Genomic DNA, 20,406 nt, shown 5'->3' with positions numbered 1-20,406 from the left:
CTGTTGTGAAGCTGTTCTTCACAGTCATATTTTCTAAATCAATGCCAAAATGTCACAATTTCTGCCAGGGTATGCAAACTTTTGAGCACAGCTGTATATACAGAATCAACTTTAACCCCCATTATTTCCCCTCCCCAAACCCTCCCTGTCTCTCAACAAACATCACTGTGGTCAAAGCCTAAATTACACAATGTACACAAACAAACAAACCAAAAATATTTGAGAAAATCAAAAACATAAAAATCAACAAAGAGCAAAAAATAATTCCACAAAGAACAGAATCCACAATTACTACCACAATTTTTTCTCTCTCCACATGGTCCTCATTGAGAGCTTTCCAGAAAGGACAAATACCTGTCCCATTTCTCACCATATGCATCCAATTTGCCAAGCTGCTTATATGACATCTTTTCAAATGCCGCCACCCTGCCCTATTCAGTGAACCATTCTTGAAATGAGGGAGTGCCAACTGACTTCCATCGTCTAATTTCTGTCTGCCAATCATTACACTAGTTTGGACCCAGCTTTTGGTATGTTTGTCACCTATTTTGATAACCGCCCAAAAACCCAATATAAACTCAGCAAAAAAAGAAATGTCCCTTTTTCAGGACACTAAAATTAAAGATAATTTTGTATAAATCCAAATAACATTACAGATCTTTATTGTAAAAGGTTTAAACAATGTTTTCCATGCTTGTTCAATGAACCATAAACAATTAATTAACATGCACCTGTGGAACAGTCATTAAGACACTAACAGCTTACAGACGGTAGGCAATTAAAGTCACAGTTATAAAAACGTAGGACACTAAAAAGACCTTTCTACTGACTCTGAAAAACACCAAAAGAAAGATGCCCAGGGTCCCTGCTCATCTGCGTGAACGTGCCTTAGGCATGCTGCATGGAGGCATGAGGACTGCAGATGTGGCCAGGACACATCCGTACTGTGAGATGCCTAAGACAGTGCTACAGGGAGACAGGAAGGACAGATGATCATCTTTGCAGTGGCAGACCACATGTAACAACACCTGCAGAGCATCGGTACATCCGAATATCACACCTGAGGGACAGGTACAGGATGGCAACAACAACTGCCCGAGTTAGCCTAGGAACCTACAGTCCCTCCATCAGTGCTCAGACTGTCTGCAATGAGAGAGGTTGGACTGAGGGCTTGTAGGCCTGTTGTAAGGCAGGTCCTTACCAGACATCACCGGCAGCAATGTCGCCTATGGGCACAAACCCACCTTCACTGGACCAGGCAGGAATGACTCTTCACTGACAAGTCGCGGTTTTGTTTCACCAGGGGTGATGGTCGGACTCGCGTTTATCATCGAAGGAATGAGCATTACACCGAGGCCTGTACTCTGGAGTGGAATCGATTTGGAGGTGGAGGGTCTGTCATGGTCTGGGCAGTGTCACAGCATCATCAGGCTGAGCTTGTTGTCATTGCAGGCAATCACAATGCTGTGCGTTACAGGGAAGACATCCTCCTCCCTCATGTGGTACCCTTCCTGCAGGCTCATCCTGACATGCCCTCCAGCATTACAATGCCACCAGCCATACTGCTCGTTCTGTGCATGATTTCCTGCAAGACAGGAATGTCAGTGTTCTGCCATGGCCAGTGAAGAGCCCGGATCTCAGTCCCATTGAGCACGTCTGGGACCTGTTGGTTCGGAGGGTGAGGACTAGGGCCATTCCCCCCAGAAATGTCCGGGAACTTGCAAATGCTTTGGTGGAAGTATGGGGTAGCATCTCACAGCAAGAACTGGCAAATCTGGTGCAGTCCATGAGGAGGAGATGCACTGCAGTACTTAATACAGCTGGTGGCCACAACAGATACTGACTGTTACTTTTGATTTTGACCCCTCCTTTGTTCAGGGACACATTATTCCATTTCTGTTAGTCACATGTCTGTGAAACTTGTTCAGTTTATGTCTTAGTTGTTGAATCTTTATGTTCATACAAATATTTACACATGTTAAGTTTGCTGAAAATAAAAGCAGTTGAAAGTGAGAGGACGTTTCTTTTTTGCTGAATTTATATAGTCTGGGGCAGAATGAAATTTAAGTATCTAAAACCTCACAGATAAAATTATGGACTCTTGAATCATAGTGCAAAACCACAGAGCATGGGCTATGTTTCAATCCTCCAACTGACATTGCCAGCAGGTAGGTCTGTCCTTTAAACCAAGCCTAAACAATCTAGAGGGAGTCCAGTAGAAATGATGCAAAATCTTAAACTGAATAAGGCATACCCTTGCATCCCTAGACATAGTTTTAACCATTTTTAAAAATTCTTTCCCACTACCCATCCTCCAATACCAAGTTCAAATCTCTTTCCCTTAACCATTTAGAGCTGTTAATGCCCTGTCACCAAGACTCTGAATCAATGAGGAATAATACACAATAATAAAGCCATGAGCACCATACAGAGGGTGTCTGCAGCTTTAGGGGGCTGTGTACTACCACCAAAAATAGTACAAAGTAGATGGCGTAACTGTAAATAATTGAAAATTGAGACCTAGAAATCCCAAATTGCTGTTATATTTTCAAATGATCTCAAAGCTCCATTTTCATAAATGTCACCAAATGTAGCAACACGTCTCTCCATCCTTTTGTTCCAGCAAAAGGGGGACTTGTTAATACACAATTTGGGGTTCAGCCATATGCTTGAGGAAACATTTAGGTAAGTATCAAAATTGAACATACGGGAAACCTTTGTCCATACTGAATTTAGGTGTGAAATAATGGGATGCATTTTTACTTCTCTTGGCAGTTTCCAGGGCAAGACAGAACAATAAATGGGAGAGGACAGCCTTGCCAGGTTCCCCTACCAAGAGAAATAAAATCTGAAATGTATCCATTAGTTTGCACTGTCGCTAACGGTTCTTTATAAAGTAACTTAATCCACTCAAAAAAAAAAAAAAGTGTTCCCAAACCTGTAAATTTCCGAAATCTTTAAAAGATTTGATCTATAAAATACCTTCTGGGCATCAAGTTATATGGCTGCGATCAGGGTCTGATCATTCACTACTGACCACATAATATTTATAAAACGCCTAATATTATCAGAAGAACTACGACCACGAATAAACCCCACTTGACCTATATGTATAATAGATGTAATTATTCTGCTTAATCGATTAGCCAGAATTTTAGGCAATATTTTTACATCCAGCTGGATCAAGGAAATTGGATGATAACGCTTACATTCATTTGGGTCTTTATCTTTTTTAAGAATGAGACTGATCAGTTCACCTTTCTTTAATGACTCTGTGTAAACTTCTAACATAAACGGAACCAGCTCTGTGACATAAGATCTAAAAAAAAATCTGCAGCAAAACCATCTGGCCCCGGTGCCTTACCGGTTAGCAAGGCTTTAATTACCTCAACAAGCTCCTCCAAAGTAATACCTGAGTCAAGAAAGTCTTTTTGATCCCTTGTCAATTTAGGAAGTTCTAATGGCTCTTCGAAGTTGCAAATATTCCTATCGGTAGACATAGACGTGGAGCTATAAAGATCGAAATATAATTGTTTAAAGGCTTTAATAATATCTGTGGCAGAGGTAAATATATTGCCTCCAGAAGACTTTACATGAAAGAGTGGTGGAAAAAAAACTCTCTGTTTTATGTATCTGGCAAGATGTTTCCCTGTTTTGTCCACTGACTCTAAGTATACCTGTCTTGCCCTGAATAACCAAAACTCAACCTTCTGTGACAAAATAATGTTGTACCTATACTTTAGCTGAGTCAACTCTCTAAGACCATTGGATGACATTCGGCGCTTCAGCTCTGTTTCAGCACATTTAATACTCTTCCAATTCTATGAATTCCTGTGCTTTGATCTTTTTAATGAATGAGTCATATTGTATGATCCGCCCCCTAAGAACTACCTTAAATGCCTCCCATATCATGCCCACAGAGGACACTGAGGACCAGTTGGTTTCTACATTAACACTCACTTCTGTCTTCTTTTTTCTCCCCAATTTGGAATGCCCAATTCCCAATACAATTGTTGCGTAGTGACTCGCCTCAATCCGGGCGGTGGAAGACGAATCTCAGTTGCCTCCCCGTCTGAGACCGTCAACCCATGCATTTTATCACGTGGCTTGTTGAGCGCATTACCGCGGAGACATAGCATGTGTGGAGGCTTCACGCCATCCAACGCGGCATCCACACACAACTCACCACACGTCCCACTGTGTGAGAACCACATTATAGCGACCACGAGGAGGTTACTCCATGTGACTCTACTCTCCCTAGCAACCAGGCCAATTTGGTTGCTAAGGAGACCTAGCTGGAGTCACTCAGCATGCCCTGGGATTCGAACTCACGAATTCCAGGGGTGGTTGTCAGCGTCTTTACTCGCTGAGATACCCAGGCCCCCGACTTCCGTCTTTAACATTTGATGAAATGCTGGGTCTTGTAGAAGAGATGTATTAAAGCACCATCTATATGATTTTCTTTTATCTATATGTGGCAACATCTCTAAACACACCAAAGCATGATCTGAAACGAAAATATTCCCATTTGAGCAGTCAGTGGCAGATGGAATAATTGACTTATAAAAGAAAAATCTATTCTAGAGTAAATCTTATGAACGGATGAAAAAAAGTCTCCAAATGTCTGTAAGACAAGATTTTTACACATCCTCTGTAGTGTCAACGTTGCTCTAAAGGGTCTACATACCTTTGCATCACTATGATCAAGGACCGGATTCATTAAAAGATTGAAGTCTCCTCCCAAATCCATATCATGAAGGATCCCAGCTGCTTGTAATTTTACCTCAAGATCTATAAAAAAAAGTTCTGATCTTCAGCGTTGGGTGCATAAATATTAGCCAAAATTAGAATTTGACCCTGTATTTCATCCAAAAACAATAATGACTCTTCCTAAATTATCTTTGATCTGTTTGAGACATTTAAATTTGAAATGCTTACTTATCAATGTGATGACTCTCCTGCTCTTACTCGAACCAGCACTACAAAACACATGCCCGCTCCATGCCCTGCCACGTTTTTCAGCTTCCTGTGGAGAAAGGTGGATTTCTTGAAGTGCATTCATTTCTATAAAATGTTTTACTCTTATGAAAAGATATCACCTTCCTTCTTTTTTTTAGGGTGCCCCAGTCCATTAACATTCCTTGTGGAGAGAAATATTTTACCTATATTACAGTCTGACACATTGACATGCATGACCATGTCATTAAACTGTACATAAATTTGTTCAATAAAATAAAAAATAAAATAGGCCTCACCAAAAAATAACATCAAACCCACAAAGTGAACGAATGAGCTCAACAGCAAGTCAACAAAGGGAGAAAAAAAAGAGAGTCAGGCAGGAGCCAGTGGCAGACAACAGAACAACAAACCCTCTCAGGCTTCACCAGTAAAATGCATGATGTGTAGTCTGTATTGTTGATTGAGTGCAGGCAAAATTACCCACTCACACCATTAATTTACTGAAGGCAATAGCTTGTCGTGGGCATGTAAAAATCTTCCATCCTTGGTGTCATTTCACAGCTTAGCAGGATAGAGCAGTGCAAAGCTTACCTTCTGTTGGTGCAGTAATTTTTTACACTCTTTGTATCCGTCCAGCTTAGTTTGAGTAGCTCTAGCAAAGTCTGGAAAAACAATGATCCTCCCAGCACAACTTGCCTTTATTCCTCGCCGCTCGCAGAACAAAGTCTGTCAGCCGACCGCAAGAATCTTACCAGGATAGATCGGGGTCTGTCACCCGCTTTGGAAAGCTGACCGAGAGCTCTGTGTGCATGCTCCATCTCGAGCTGGCAGCCTGCTGTATCGATCAAATTCCGAATAAGCCCCTCAAAAATTCGCACCATATCTTGACTTTCCTTTCCCTCTGGGATTCCAACAAAACTAACATGATTACGTCCGTTCTGATTTTCCATGTCCTCTAGTTTTTCCCACACCCGTTCCACATCAGCCTTGGAAGCAGGCAGGTTAGACTGTAGCTCTCTTTCAGCCACCTTCAGAAACTTGACCCGCCTCCATAGATGTAATCGTTCAACGTATTTCTGCGAGGCCCACAATGTCATTCGAGATTTTCGTTAGTGCTGCTGTTTCGTTGTTTGAGATATCTCTACCTATGTCACAAAGCTCACTGTCACAATCATCTGGACCTCTGCCATCTTGATCCTGCGAGGTGTCCGACGTATGAGAATGTAAGTGCTTTTTAATTTCCCCACAGGCTGACAATTTCAAATTTTCGACATCCTGCCCTCTCAGCACAGTTTAACAAACAAAACTATTACAGTACTCACTGGTTAAAATAGCTTAAAAGGATAATTGTAGCAAAGTTTAAGCGGAGCTTGCCTCTAAGCGATCAACCCTCACATAGCATCACGTGACTCCCCCTGGCTGCAGATTTAAAGTGAAATGTCCAGTGGGGGTGCCAAAACTGAGCAAAATGAGGTTGTAATCAGACAAGGTTTTTAAGGTGAATTTTAGATGGAGGTTTTAATAAATAAAATGTACCTCCCTAACCTAAAAGTTTATCCTAAACCTAACTAATAGTGTCCAAAAAGATAAACGAGAGTTTTACAAAACAGACATCCTTACCTTAACCAACATCTAACCCTAACCAATAGTGTTTTAAAATGCAAACAAAACAAACAAACAAAAAAAAAAACAAACAAACAAAAAAAAAAACCACACATTAATGGACACAACCATGTCATTTTGTGTTACTTCTATGCCACTTTCACTTTCGAGCATCTTTGGCAGTCGAGCCCAAAGTCCATCACTCTATCAGTTGAGCTACCAAGAAAGCTAATGACATAGGCATAAGTGTGTATATGTAACTAGGTCTGTAATACAAGTGTTAAAATGTTTTGTTTTTCAAATCATGCGATAAAGTAAAAGTGTTTTCATATCATAACATAGCGTGGGGTGAGTAATTGTAACACTGGGTTCTTGGAGTGGAAGAGGAAGAGACGCAGGAGTAGATACTTTAAGTCTTTTAATAATAAACGCTGGAGTGGAACAAACGCTGGAGTAGAACAAACAATAAAGCTCAACAATAGTAATCGCTGGAGTGGAACAAACACTGGAGTAGAACAAACTATAAAGCTATACTTCACAAACTAACAACAATGTAACACTTCAAGGACTGACAATGGATGAACAAAACTAGAGGCTATTTATACAGGAACTAAATGAGGGAATGGAATACAGGTGAGGATGGTGAGGAGCAGATGGAAGTGATGAGGGAAGTGAAATATGGGAGATGTAGTCCAGGGGAAAACTTCAAAATAAGAGTCCTTGAAGAACATGAGGGAGACAGACTGTGACATTACCCCTTACCTGAAGGATCCAAGGAGGACGATCAGGAGGCCTGGGGGGCGGTGGGACTGAGGACTGAGGTGGAGCCGTAGGGAAGGAGGTCCCTGGTGAAGCTGGAGGCTCGGAGTGATGAAGCGTAGCTGGAGGATCGGAGAGCCGAGGCAGAGCCAGGTGACCAACTGACCAAGGCGGAGCTGGAGGGATGAGGGACCCCAGAGAAGCCGACTGGCTGAAGGACCACGGTGGAGCCAAAGGGACATAGAGCTGAGGTGGGACAGAGGGAATGTAGGGCCATGGCGGAGTCCAGGGCTCGGAGGGTCTAGGCGGAGTCGGAGGGTTTGAGGTTCCCCTTGACCATGGTTTTGCAGGGAGCGAAGGTCAAGCTGGTGACGTGGGAGGAGCCGGCTGACCAGGAGGAGGAGGAGGAGGAGGAGGAGGAAGTGTCCTGAGTGGAGCCAGTGGAGGAGGAAGGACCAGGGTACTGTATGGAACTAGTGTGTCCATGATGTTGGGCAGAGCCAGCGGAGGAGTATACTGGGTGGGCATATGGATGGGAATGGAATCAAATTCATTAAGCTCCGTGAAAGCAGGCTCTGGGACAGATGGGGCTACAGGCTCTGGGACAGTCGAGGCTACAGACTCTGGCTCTGGCTCGTTGACCCTGGGAGGCGTGGAGCAATGAGGCGTGGAAGGCGTGGAGCAAGGAGCCATGGAAGGCGAGGAGCAAGGAGGTGACACGGGGTTCCCCCCAAAACCCACAATGTGAGGGGGGGAGAAAGCTGGGAGAGGAGTAACCATGATAATGAAAAATAGCGAGGGGTGATGGATGTTCAGTGTGGCAAGGATATAATCCGCAAGAGAGAGATTCTCTGCCTCCGGAAGCGCTGTTGTTTGGTGATAGTTTAAATCCATACCGTAAATGGACTTGAGGTACATATTCAATATAGTGGTTGTTGCAGCGAGTTGGAAGAACTTGGTGGAATATTCCAAGAGGGGAAGATCCTGCCTGAACAGTTCCATGAAAACCCCTGTTAGGTCCATGCTCAATGATGTGCTCGTCGAGGTCTGGCTTTCTATGAGAGTGGGATCACTGGAGTAGAGGAGGACGTTAGGAGGAACAGGTAAGTGGATAAATATTCTTTGTCAGGTCAGTCCTTCTGTAACGCTGGGTTCTTGGAGTGGAAGAGGAAGACGCAGGAGTAGATACTTTAAGTCTTTTAATAATAAACGTGGAACAAACACTGGAGTGGAACAAACAATAAAGCTCAACAATAGTAATCACTGGAGTGGAACAAATGCTGGGGTGGAACAAACAATGGAATTCTACAATAGCAATCGCTGGAGTGGAACAAACACTGGAGTGGAACAAACTATAAAGCTATGCATCACAAACTAACAAAACAATGAAATAAGAGTCCCTGAAGAACATGAGGGAGACAGACTGTGACAGTAATAGAGTGAAAAATAAGTTTTATAAGATTAAAATCAGCAATTGTACTCGTGATTTGTGTGACAATGATTAAACCACACAGTTGTTGTAGCGCCTCTAGTGTTTATTTCACCAGGAAACTGCAGCGAAACGTAGAAAGCGGCACGTACAAGTCAGTTTGCAAAAATGTGTATAGAGAAAGTTCAATCTATGAGTCCAGATTGCATGGTTCACATAACAATATTCCAAACAAATCTGCACCAGAAGACCTTAATTAATGATTTGGAACATATTTTGAAGACAGAAAAGTCAGAAATTTATAAACTAACTCTACATTTCCTATAGAGAAAAGCCAATGGCAGCAGAATGGCGGCTGGGTGCTAATGGATTTTTTGGCAGCAGTAGGTCATTTGAAATTTAGAGCAGAGATTTGTGTAACATTGCTGATGAACTATGAAAGAGAAACCATAGATTCCATTTTATTTCCAAGAAGCTACTGTGTCTACTTGTGACCATGTCCCCATCTAACTGCTTCACAGGAGCCAATGAGAGAGCACTGAAGCACTCAGGCGACATACCTGATCATGTGAACAGCCTCCCTAAAGACATGAAAAGTGCAGGTGAGATAAATCCACCATTTCTTAATTCCTATTTTATGTGATCCTGTGCTTAGTCTGTTACCTGTTTTTGAGCATTACATGTGTCACTGGGATTTTACTATTTATATTTACATTGGTTTATTATTTCTGATTGTCTATGCTCTTTTTATTTGAACACTTGTATGGCCCTTTTTGTATATTAGAGAGAAAAGGTAAGAGATCAACAAGCTGAGAATAAAATCTATGAAAGAAAACCAGACACATCGATTGCCACTTTTGCATTGTTTTTGTTCTTCAAAAGACTGTCAACCTCTGCTCAAAAAGCACATGTTAATGTGAATCACTGTGTTCTGCACTATAGTTCTGCATTTAGATGCTGCACAGCAACATTCTGACAGAATCAGGCCATAGGGCACATCTGTCTCTTCTGGCAGACATATTTCTTGCAAGTGCAAATGTACTCCAGTAGGGTCCTGAGTTTAATTAATGGTGCACTTTCTCATTTACAGTACCCCTAGAAAATGGATAGTACTTTTAAAAAAATGTGCAAAATCATAAACACTCACATGAGAAAGAATCCAGTCGTATCAGTATCAGCAGCCTGATTAGTGGCGTAACTTGGATCTTACAGGGTGAAGTGCTAGGCACCAGTGCCCCCCACCCCCCTCACCTTCTGCCTGTAGTTACGGTGCTGAACCAGATAAAAGCTGATTTATTTACATGGAGTGTGTTAACTCATGGGGGCCACCATGTTGAAATGACATGACCAGACAAATTTTATTTTCTTGCTTTATCTTGGTAACCAGGGACTAAAAACAATCCAAGAAATGAATATGAAAACTGAAAATTAATTAAATGTTTTGCAGAACCTAACCGAAAATGGAATTTCAATTGTTCCAGAGTGAAAACTTTCTTTTTAAATGTTTGTAACTGGTTAATAACTGTTAATTTCGTTCTGATAATTTTTTTCATGAAACCAAAGTCTAAATGGAACTACACCTCTTTCTGTTGCCCAAAAAATGAGGCTTCTCTCTTTTTAGTTGATCCTGATAAGCATGTGCTTTGATTCTGAAGGAAACTGCTGCATCACACATTTCTTTGCCTTAATGCACATTGTGGATGTAGCCTATGTATACATGCACGGTTAATCCAGATACTAGGAAAAATATTGAGGTAAAATGTACATTTCTCAGTTGTTTCCAAGTCTTCACTGAATTATTGTTAGATATGTTGCATTAATTAATTTGATGCTGCCAGGTTCTGACCTCCTAATTTTGGTAGCACTGCAAATGTTATATCACCCACCCTTAGCGTAGAGTACTGTCATTTAAAAAAAGAACGTTATTAACAGTTTTTTATTCCGTTCTAACCAGTTACCAATTGGAAAGGAGGCAGCGGAGCGTCGGAACCAGAATGAAAAAATACGTTTTCTACTCCGAAAGAACCGAAATGAAAAGCATTTTGTTTTTAGTCCCTGTTGGTAACCCTCCTATTATTGGACACTTTCACTCAGATAAATTAAATTAATCATGTAATTTTTTTACAATGGCTTTAGTAAGGAAAAACTATTGCTTTTGGATGATGCTGCATCCACATCACTAGGTGTCAGTATAAATCTAAGACGACTGCTATATCGGACGGTCTTACATAAAAAATACTGAGTACACATTTACATTTCTTATGCACACAATTAAGTGGTTTAACACTGGACTGGATACAGAAGCTCTTGATGATTTGAGATATTTGGATATGTCAAACCTCTAGTCTGTGGGCACAGTTTATGGGAGCTGTAAAGCTACATACCCTTATGTATTCTTTTTCAGTGTTAGAAGTAAAACACTGATTGTATTGTTCAAATTATATCCCTTAATTTGTGAGTGGGTTGTCAGTATACTTTCTTGTGTTAATCCTCATTTAAATATGCTGACCTTGAGAATTATGACATCCAATGTCTTTGATCTGCATGCAGTGCAAATACACCTTTATCCTATTCGATGCATCCAACTCAGTGCATACTGTATGAGGCAGTGTCAATGTTAGTCTATATAACAAATCCTGAGGTCTCTTTGTGCAGTGAGGTGAGCAGTCAGCTGTCACAGAGTAGCTTTTTTCCTGAGGTTAACATGTTTAAAATACAGCATCTGTATGTGCTTTTTTTAAAAACTGCACTGCTGAGGTCAGAAAGATTGATCCAAAAAAAAAAAAAACATTTAAATGGCTTGTTTCACAGCTGTGCACTTCCATTACAGGGCAGTGTAGCAAAATCCTTGGTAGATGCTGCAAACCTTATGGACTTTGACCTATAAAAAATAAAATAAAAGAAAAACTTAATTCATTCATTCTTTTAATTGATTATATATAATTTATTAGTTCTTTTACTTATTTTAAGGTGAAGAGCTGGCCGTTTTCTGTGTTTTTCTGTTTTGTGAAATGTTATATAAGCTTCAGAGCTGTTCAGATGAAATGATACACAAATGAGCACTTACCCTGAACATAACCCTTTATCATCCCACAGACGATAAGTCAATGCTTGTTGCCATGGAGAAACCAGTAGAGTCTACTGACAAAAGAGGAGCCAGAGAGGAGAGCTCCATAGGAAGTGAGACGACGGAGCAGGAGTTTAAAAAAAGGAACAAGATTGCTGCTGAGGAGGAGGAGCATGAAGAAGATGACAGTGATAGCAATCACATCCCCAACTCCATGAACTCGGAGCAGAAAAGAGAGTCACAGGAGGAGGCCACAATAGGGGACAAGGAGAAACAGGAGCAGGAGAAAAAACGCTCCAGCTCTGAAAAGGAAGAGGAAAATGATCAGACTCATAACCATAAAGAAGGTAATTATGAAACTGACATGCAACATGCCTTATTACATTGCTCATAGAAATATTTCACTCTGATTGGTCAGTTGCGGCATTCTGTGGTAAAAATATGGCAGAGGCAAAATATATGTAGATGCTATTTACACTAAGTGCAAATAGCAACAGATGCTATTTATACTAAGTGTAAAAAGCAACAAAAAGCATCTTCTGTCCACCTAGTGCAAATAGTGGCAGATACTATTACACCCCTGTTTAAATACTAACATACAGTATAGTGGCATCACTGCAGTGTTTTTATTGTGTTTATTTAGAGTCCCTCAGACACCCTACACCAAGCCCTACCCCTAAACCTAACCATTCCTTACAAAAATGAACAGTAACCATATCAATCTATTAATTTGAAAATAAGAACTTGAATAAATAAATAAATTTATAAATGGACAAATAAAAAGACACATTTAAATGTGTTTATTTAATTCATGTTTAAAAATGTCATTATATTTATCAATAAAATTGTGCATTAATATATCTGATTTATTTGATATTAAATGTCATTAAATGTAGAAATAAATTAGTACACTAATTAGTCTTTTAAATGCACTTTTTAATGCACTTTAAAAGCACCTTTTAAATTGCATTTTAAAACGGTATTTGGCAATTGCTTTTCCTCATCCATTTTCCAATGGCTTTTCCTTTTCTTTTTCTTTTTCCTTTTCTTTAACCAATTGAGAATCGAGTTTAAAAAATGCCATTGGACTGTTGACTCATGAGAGCAACCAATGAACTTTCGACTCAGTTATAAGACACACCCCCTCTCCCATGTGCCACTCGAAGAGGATGTAAGACGGCCTGTCATTGGATGACGGTACGAGCAGTTTACGTGATATTATTGGATCTGTGAATCCCGCGCACAAGAAACAGATGCGAAACATATCAGAAGTTAATGGTGGCTCATTCACTGTTGCTGTGAAATATTGAACGCAGCCCTACCTGAGCATGCACAGTGAAATGTTTCCAGGATAGGAGCTGGTAATCGTGATGCTGTCAACAGAACCAGCCTCCCGACCCGTGGCCTGAACTGAAACACGCGACAGAGGTGAGCAAGGGCAACAGCTCGAGTCGCCGGAGAAAGCCGATGGAATTTCCAGAACTTATTCTGAAGAAAACGCACATCTCCTTTCAGTGATACAACATTCATTAAAAAAAAAAAAAAAACACTGTATGATCATCTTTAAATATTTTATTTTTATTAAAATAATTGCCTGTGCATGATCGAGAAAAGGTGGTCTGTCGGAATGACGGTCAGCTGAGGATACAGAGAAGGCAGCGAGCACACTTTTGTGGAACAAATGGTAGTATTTAAACTAATGTTGTGTATTACTTATGTGTATTATGAAAGTGTCTCTTTCAAATGAAAATATATATATATATATATATATATATATATATATATATATATATATATATATATATATATATATATATATATACAGGTGCATCTCAATAAATTAGAATGTCGTGGAAAAGTTCATTTATTTCAGTAATTCAACTCAAATTGTGAAACTCGTGTATTAAATAAATTCAATGCACACAGACTGAAGTAGTTTAAGTCTTTGGTTCTTTTAATTGTGATGATTTTGGATCACATTTAACAAAAACCCACCAATTCACTATCTCAAAAAATTAGAATACATCATAAGACCAATAAAAAAAACATTTTTAGTGAATTGTTGGCCTTCTGGAAAGTATGTTCATTTACTGTATATGTACTCAATACTTGGTAGGGGCTCCTTTTGCTTTAATTACTGCCTCAATTTGGCGTGGCATGGAGGTGATCAGTTTGTGGCACTGCTGAGGTGGTATGGAAGCCCAGGTTTCTTTGACAGTGGCCTTCAGCTCATCTGCATTTTTTGGTCTCGTTTCTCATTTTCCTCTTGACAATACCCCATAGATTCTCTATGGGGTTCAGGTCTGGTGAGTTTGCTGGCCAGTCAAGCACACCAACACCATGGTCATTTAACCAACTTTTGGTGCTTTTGGCAGTGTGGGCAGGTGCCAAATCCTGCTGGAAAATGAAATCAGCATCTTTAAAAAGCTGGTCAGCAGAAGGAAGCATGAAGTGCTCCAAAAGTTCTTGGTAAACGGGTGCAGTGACTTTGGTTTTCAAAAAACACAATGGACCAACACCAGCAGATGACATTGCACCCCAAATCATCACAGACTGTGGAAACTTAACACTGGACTTCAAGCAACTTGGGCAATGAGCTTCTTCACCCTTCCTCCAGACTCTAGGACCTTGGTTTCCAAATGAAATACAAAACTTGCTCTCATCTGAAAAGAGGACTTTGGACCACTGGGCAACAGTCCAGTTCTTCTTCTCCTTAGCCCAGGTAAGACACCTCTGACATTGTCTGTGGTTCAGGAGTGGCTTAACAAGAGGAATACGACAACTGTAGCCAAATTCCTTGACACGTCTGTGTGTGGTGGCTCTTGATGCCTTGACCCCAGCCTCAATCCATTCCTTGTGAAGTTCACCCAAATTCTTGAATTTTGCTTGACAATCCTCATAAGGCTGCGGTTCTCTCGGTTGGTTGTGCATCTTTTTCTTCCACACTTTTTCCTTCCACTCAACTTTCTGTTAACGTGCTTGGATACAGCACTCTGTGAACAGCCAGCTTCTTTGGCAATGAATGTTTGTGGCTTACCCTCCTTGTGAAGGGTGTCAATGATTGTCTTCTGGACAAACTGTCAGATCAGCAGTCTTCCCCATGATTGTGTAGCCTAGTGAACCAAACTGAGAGACCATTTTGAAGGCTCAGGAAACCTTTGCAGGTGTTTTGAGTTGATTAGCTGATTGGCATGTCACCATATTCTAATTTTTTGAGATAGTGAATTGGTGGGTTTTTGTTAAATGTGAGCCAAAACCATCACAATTAAAAGAACCAATGACTTAAACTACTTCAGTCTGTGTGCATTGAATTTATTTAATACACAGGTTTCACAATTTGAGTTGAATTACTGAAATAAATGAACTTTTCCACGACATTCTAATTTATTGAGATGCACCTGTATATATATATATATATATACAGTACTGTGCAAAAGTCTTAGGCACATAAGATGTTTCACAAAAATATTTGTCTTAAGATGGTTATTTATATCTTCAGCTTTAGTGTCAATAGGAAATATAAATGTTAGACTCCCAAACTTTACTTTTGCAAATAGAAAAGATTAGAATGGAAGAACAGGGAGCCCTGCAACAGATGTCATGTCCCCCACAAAGCCCCCCACTGAACATTGTGTCAGTCTGAGATTACATGAAGAGACAGAAGCAATTGAGACAGCCTAAATAGATAGAAGAACTGTGGTGAATTCTCCAAGAAGCTCGATACATCCTATCTGCCAACAATCAAAAAAAACTGTGTCCAGGTGTACCTAGGAGAATTGGGGCTGTTTTAAAGGCAAAGGTGGTCACACCGAATATTGATTTAATTGACACAGATAATGGCAATTAACATATCGAAGATGTTTGAGGTAAAATGTCCAAGATTTAGGCCAGACATTTTCACAGAGAAAAAAAGCAATAAACAGCAAGTGTTTTACCCCTTCAGTGCTAGAATTGTGTGATATGAAACATAACTTTTACTGAAAAAAAAAGACCTTCTGGTTGTGTAAACGAAAGATAACACTTTATTAAGCTTTATAAACAGCAACAGTTTAGCACAGTTTCATCATGTCCCAATGCTTATGATCGATGATCAGGAAACTCTCCATCGTTTACTGATTATTTAAAATGCTGTTGGATATTTGACAGATTTAATTTTGAGGGGAGGCTGTCTGATTTCATGACTGCACAATTTAATCATTACTTCAGTACTTCCAGTTACTGCATGATAATAAAATGCACAAAAAGTACAAGATTGAAAAGAAAGTGTGTTAAATTGGTGCACTGTCAGCTAATTAGACTTGGATTTATTCAAAGAGCAATCATGACATTTAGAGCAGAATTCTGAGTTATTTTAGTGGAGAACCTGTATAATTGTGCTTCAGATATGCTTGCTTCTCATCTGTCTCATTGCATGCATCAGAAGATCCGTGAAGTCTTGTCCATGTGAATGCGGTTTAAAGCCGCATGTAGCCGGCAAAGTTTAAAAATCTTGTTGTAGTACAGGGATTGATTTGACAGGTTGAACTTTCACCCTAGAAGTCCTTGGTTTCACCATACCCACGTTTGGGGAGTCCACCACTATTGTATATTTGGCATTATAAATAATTCTACATGCCCCTGAATGTAGCAGTAAAACTCAAATGTATACAAACATGACAGATAAAAATAGACCATGATGGAAACTTTACAACTCAGTTCGACAGTGTGATTGACATTTTTTTTTCAAGTGCAAAGGATGTGGGTATGGCAAAGGATTTGTTTGAAGAGTATGACCTTTCTGTTGAATATACTTCAGTGATGTCACCGTGAATGATGTAGGAAAAACAGTTGTAACACACCTGTTTTCTCCAAAAGTGTAAAAGCTTCATGGACACTCATTTCTCACTCACTCATTGGTTACAGTTGTAACCAAATCACATTTATTTTCATAGTAAACATCACAACAGTCTCAAGCAATGTGTTTGATGACATTGCAAGGCTTTCCAAATGAACAAATTCCTTCAAGTAAGCTTCTACATATATCCCCTGCTTAGTGTGTAGGGAGCACTAAATACTGTGTAGGGACCTCGTGAATTGGAGCACAGCTTTAGTGATGGCCGATATCTCCAGGCAAGAGGCATCGAGCAGTGACCAAGGTAGCATGAGAGAGCATTTCATTTAGAAGAGTGGCGTCTTTGCTGACGCTGCACAATAGTATATGAGGCCTTTCTGATGAAAGTGTGTGAGAGTGTCTGAATAATAAGCGAGAGGAGACAGAGATAAAGAGAGAGAGAAGATATGATAACACAATCATAACCGTGTTCCCCTTTTTATCTAAAGGGGCAATGCTTGCAGATGCTCTTGAAGTGAATCCTGAGGTAAAGCAATCCATCATGGATAAGAGAGCTGAAAAGGAGGGAACAACTTCAGAGGAGGAGAAGAGAGATTTTGGAGTGAAGCGTTGGAGTCACATGAGCAAGCTGGCCCACCAAAAGGTGGAGATAAGCCCAGCGTTGGACAACAACTGGGAAGCACCACACCACACTAAGGAACAAGTAGAGAAAGAGGGGGAGTTTTGGAGGAGCCCAGAGGAGCAGGAGCTGCAGCTGATGGCACAGACTGAACCAGAGGACAAAAGGGATGAGGAGGGCAGTGCCAGCAGGAAGACAGAGGTAAAAAAAAAAAAAAAGAAAAGTGACACCTGATGCCCTCTGTGCATCCTGATTTTGTTTTCCCTTACCAGTTTGTACTAAGGATTCCAAAGGTCTGAGACCACTTGTGAAAATGCTTTTATTTAGCATATTTCTCATTTAAAATATACTTTCTTTCATTACAAATTGTATTATCAGCATAACAGTTTGAGTGAAAAGTTTGAGTGAATTGAAAAATTAACATGAATTTCATAATTTCTTACTATTTGGTATGTGCGCCTTTTGCTTTAATGACAGCATGCATTCGAGCTGGAATGACAAATCATGATGATGCCGAGGACACAAATTTAATTAATGGTCCTAAATATAATACATGCCCCAAATATAATAAAAATATTGGTGCTTAACGTAATGAAGTCCCTAAATGTAAGAAAAAATTGTCTCTTGTAATAAAGGCCCAAAATGTAATAAAAATGTGTCTGTTCTAAATGTAATAACTATTGGTCCTAAATGTAATAACACTTGGTTCTAAGTGTGAAAACGGCCCTAAATAGAATACATTTTTTAATAAATATAATAAAGACCCAGAATGTAATAATTTGTGGTTCTAAATGTAATGAAGGCTGTAATTGTTATAATTCATGCATATTTACACCCATAAACAATCAGAGTTATAGTATTTACAGCTCCTACTAGCCATTTATTTATGAGCAAGATGATAATTGTAGTGATCAACGATCAGTGTACCTAGTAAATGTGAATAATTTATCATTAAAAATATATTGTTTAAAAATATATAACCCTGGCCTTATATTTATCCCAATAAAAAAGAAAAAGGATATAGGTGAGAATTAACTTCTCTAATGAAGACCTTTTTTTTTTTTACTATTAAACCACACTGTATGTAAAGTAAATAAAATATACCATTTACCTTCATCAGTTATACTAACGCTATAATAATAACTATCATTAGCTATTGAAAATGCTAATGCATAAACATAATATCTACATATATTACTAATATGTGCAAACACAAATGTAAACTACTGTACCTAAAATATACCAAACACCATCCTTGCACCTTTGTATACATTAATGACCAAAACATTTACAGATGATCCATGTTTTCGACGCATTATTTGAGAATGTTCTAAAGAGCATCTTGTGTGCTTCAATGGAAGCAAGAATTACTGCTGAATCCAATCTAAATTTCTTAAATTCCCTAAGACTTTCTATTTACTGCCATATTTTAATGTGGTTTCAGATTTTTGGACCTCACAGTATGCACCTAACATGCTTTGACCTCAGCTAATACAAAATATGTCCCGATACTGGTAGCGATTCTGATACCGCACTCATGTCCTGGTACTCGTAAAAATGCACCGATACCATCTGACGTACGAATGTCATTACGTAAACATTCAGCCCACAAATTAAAACCACGTTATGTCCTAGTGAGATTATTTAACCTCATAAACTGCGATTTAATGAGATAAGTATAGTTTGCATGAAATTCAAATGTGAGTGCTTGTGAATGTGTGGAGACTGTTGTGTTGACGCTCATGCCTTTTAAAGCTCCTCCAAAGCTCATACAGGGAAAACACCATCATGAGCGTCGCACGCTCTGTTTGTACAGATGACAGTAAACAGAGAGTATAAATTCACGTTGTAGCACGAGGCACATACAGAGTACATATTTATCAAATTAATTTTGTGATTTAATAATCACTTTGTCAATTAGCGACAGGCTTTTCCAGAGTGGGAATCTGCCGTCAAATGTCAGAAACACAGAAACACTTCAAAATTAAAGGAAAGTTTATAGGAAAAAAGAGTGACAGAAATATATCACCACTGTAAAGTTATGTAATATTCACTGTAACAGTACTACTACTACTACTACTAATAGATCAGTAGTAATTGTATTATACTTAAGCAGTATCTAACATCTGTGATGCTCTTTTATGCAGCACTTTATTTGACAAAATATAACTCCAGTGATGTATATTGAATTGTGCTGTGAGGTTCTGCCTATAAGCACTTCATTTGATAAAGAATAATACAATAATATGTTGAAAATTAATTGTTATATTTTCATTTGATTAAAGTTTTAATGAATTCATTTATTTAAACACCATTTTGATGATTAAACTGAAATAAACTGTTGATATGGAGTTAAGAAAAAAAAAAACAGGTATCGGACTCGGTATCAATGATTACCAAAAATGAAGTATCGGTTACTCGTACTCGTACTCGTTCTCAAAAAAAAAAAAAAAAAATGGTATCGAGACATCCCTACAAAAGAGAATATAAATATTCATAAAACATTTAAAAAATAATGCAGGCACTGATTTTCTCTCTCTGCAGGATGTTGAGATTGAGAGTCTGGCTGCCATCGAGTCTGAACTAGAGAACGTGGCTCAGAAACTTCATGAACTGAGACGAGGCTGAGCTGCTCCAGCCCTCCGCCTCTGTTGGATCTGCCCTTCATCTGACCTTCAGTAGAAAGGCGCGTTAACTTGAAATGAGGCTCTAACCTCCTTGCTCAGTCCACAGCAGTGCAAGTTCTCATGTCAGCACCACAGTTTCACTGCTCATTCTCTACACTTGTAATTATGAATCCACACAGTGACTCCTTTGGTGTCAAACATTAATATCCTGTGTTAGGTACTCTCCAAGCTCCTCAGCTTTGCTTTATTGTGCTTGTCTCCTGAAGAAATCTGAGCATTGAGTATACACTGTATTATGTAAAATTAATAATTAGTTAGTAAAAACGACCCAGGATATCATGTTAGGATGGAATTTTTAATATAAGGGTACATTGTCTGAAAGATTTTACCTGGTATTATGGATTCTTATGATCCATTGGCAATAATGTTTTTATTAGATATGGTGATGACTGTAATTAAATGCTTTTTTGGGATTCATTTAAGACAATAAATAAATATAAAAGAGAAGAGTGT

At 39.3% G+C, this 20,406-nt stretch overlaps 1 protein-coding gene across 1 annotated transcript in view; it reads left to right on the top strand.

The window, feature by feature from the left end:
- The window catches only part of LOC127416483 (chromogranin-A-like), a 30,328-nt gene extending 9,928 nt beyond the window's left edge, over window positions 1-20,400 (top strand). Inside the window, exons 5-8 of the mRNA XM_051655876.1 lie at window positions 9,271-9,351; window positions 11,846-12,163; window positions 17,136-17,467; window positions 19,811-20,400. Of these exons, the coding sequence (XP_051511836.1) occupies window positions 9,271-9,351; window positions 11,846-12,163; window positions 17,136-17,467; window positions 19,811-19,894 (815 nt within the window). The 3' untranslated portion in view covers window positions 19,895-20,400. The remainder of the gene's footprint in view (window positions 1-9,270; window positions 9,352-11,845; window positions 12,164-17,135; window positions 17,468-19,810) is intronic.
- Window positions 20,401-20,406: the final 6 nt, after the last annotated feature.

This window comes from Myxocyprinus asiaticus, chromosome 25 (assembly GCF_019703515.2).
Source record: "Myxocyprinus asiaticus isolate MX2 ecotype Aquarium Trade chromosome 25, UBuf_Myxa_2, whole genome shotgun sequence".
In the NCBI taxonomy this organism is placed as follows: domain Eukaryota; kingdom Metazoa; phylum Chordata; class Actinopteri; order Cypriniformes; family Catostomidae; genus Myxocyprinus; species Myxocyprinus asiaticus.
The sequence above is the reverse complement of the archived record's forward strand: the minus strand, read 5'-3'. Positions and strand labels throughout refer to the sequence as shown.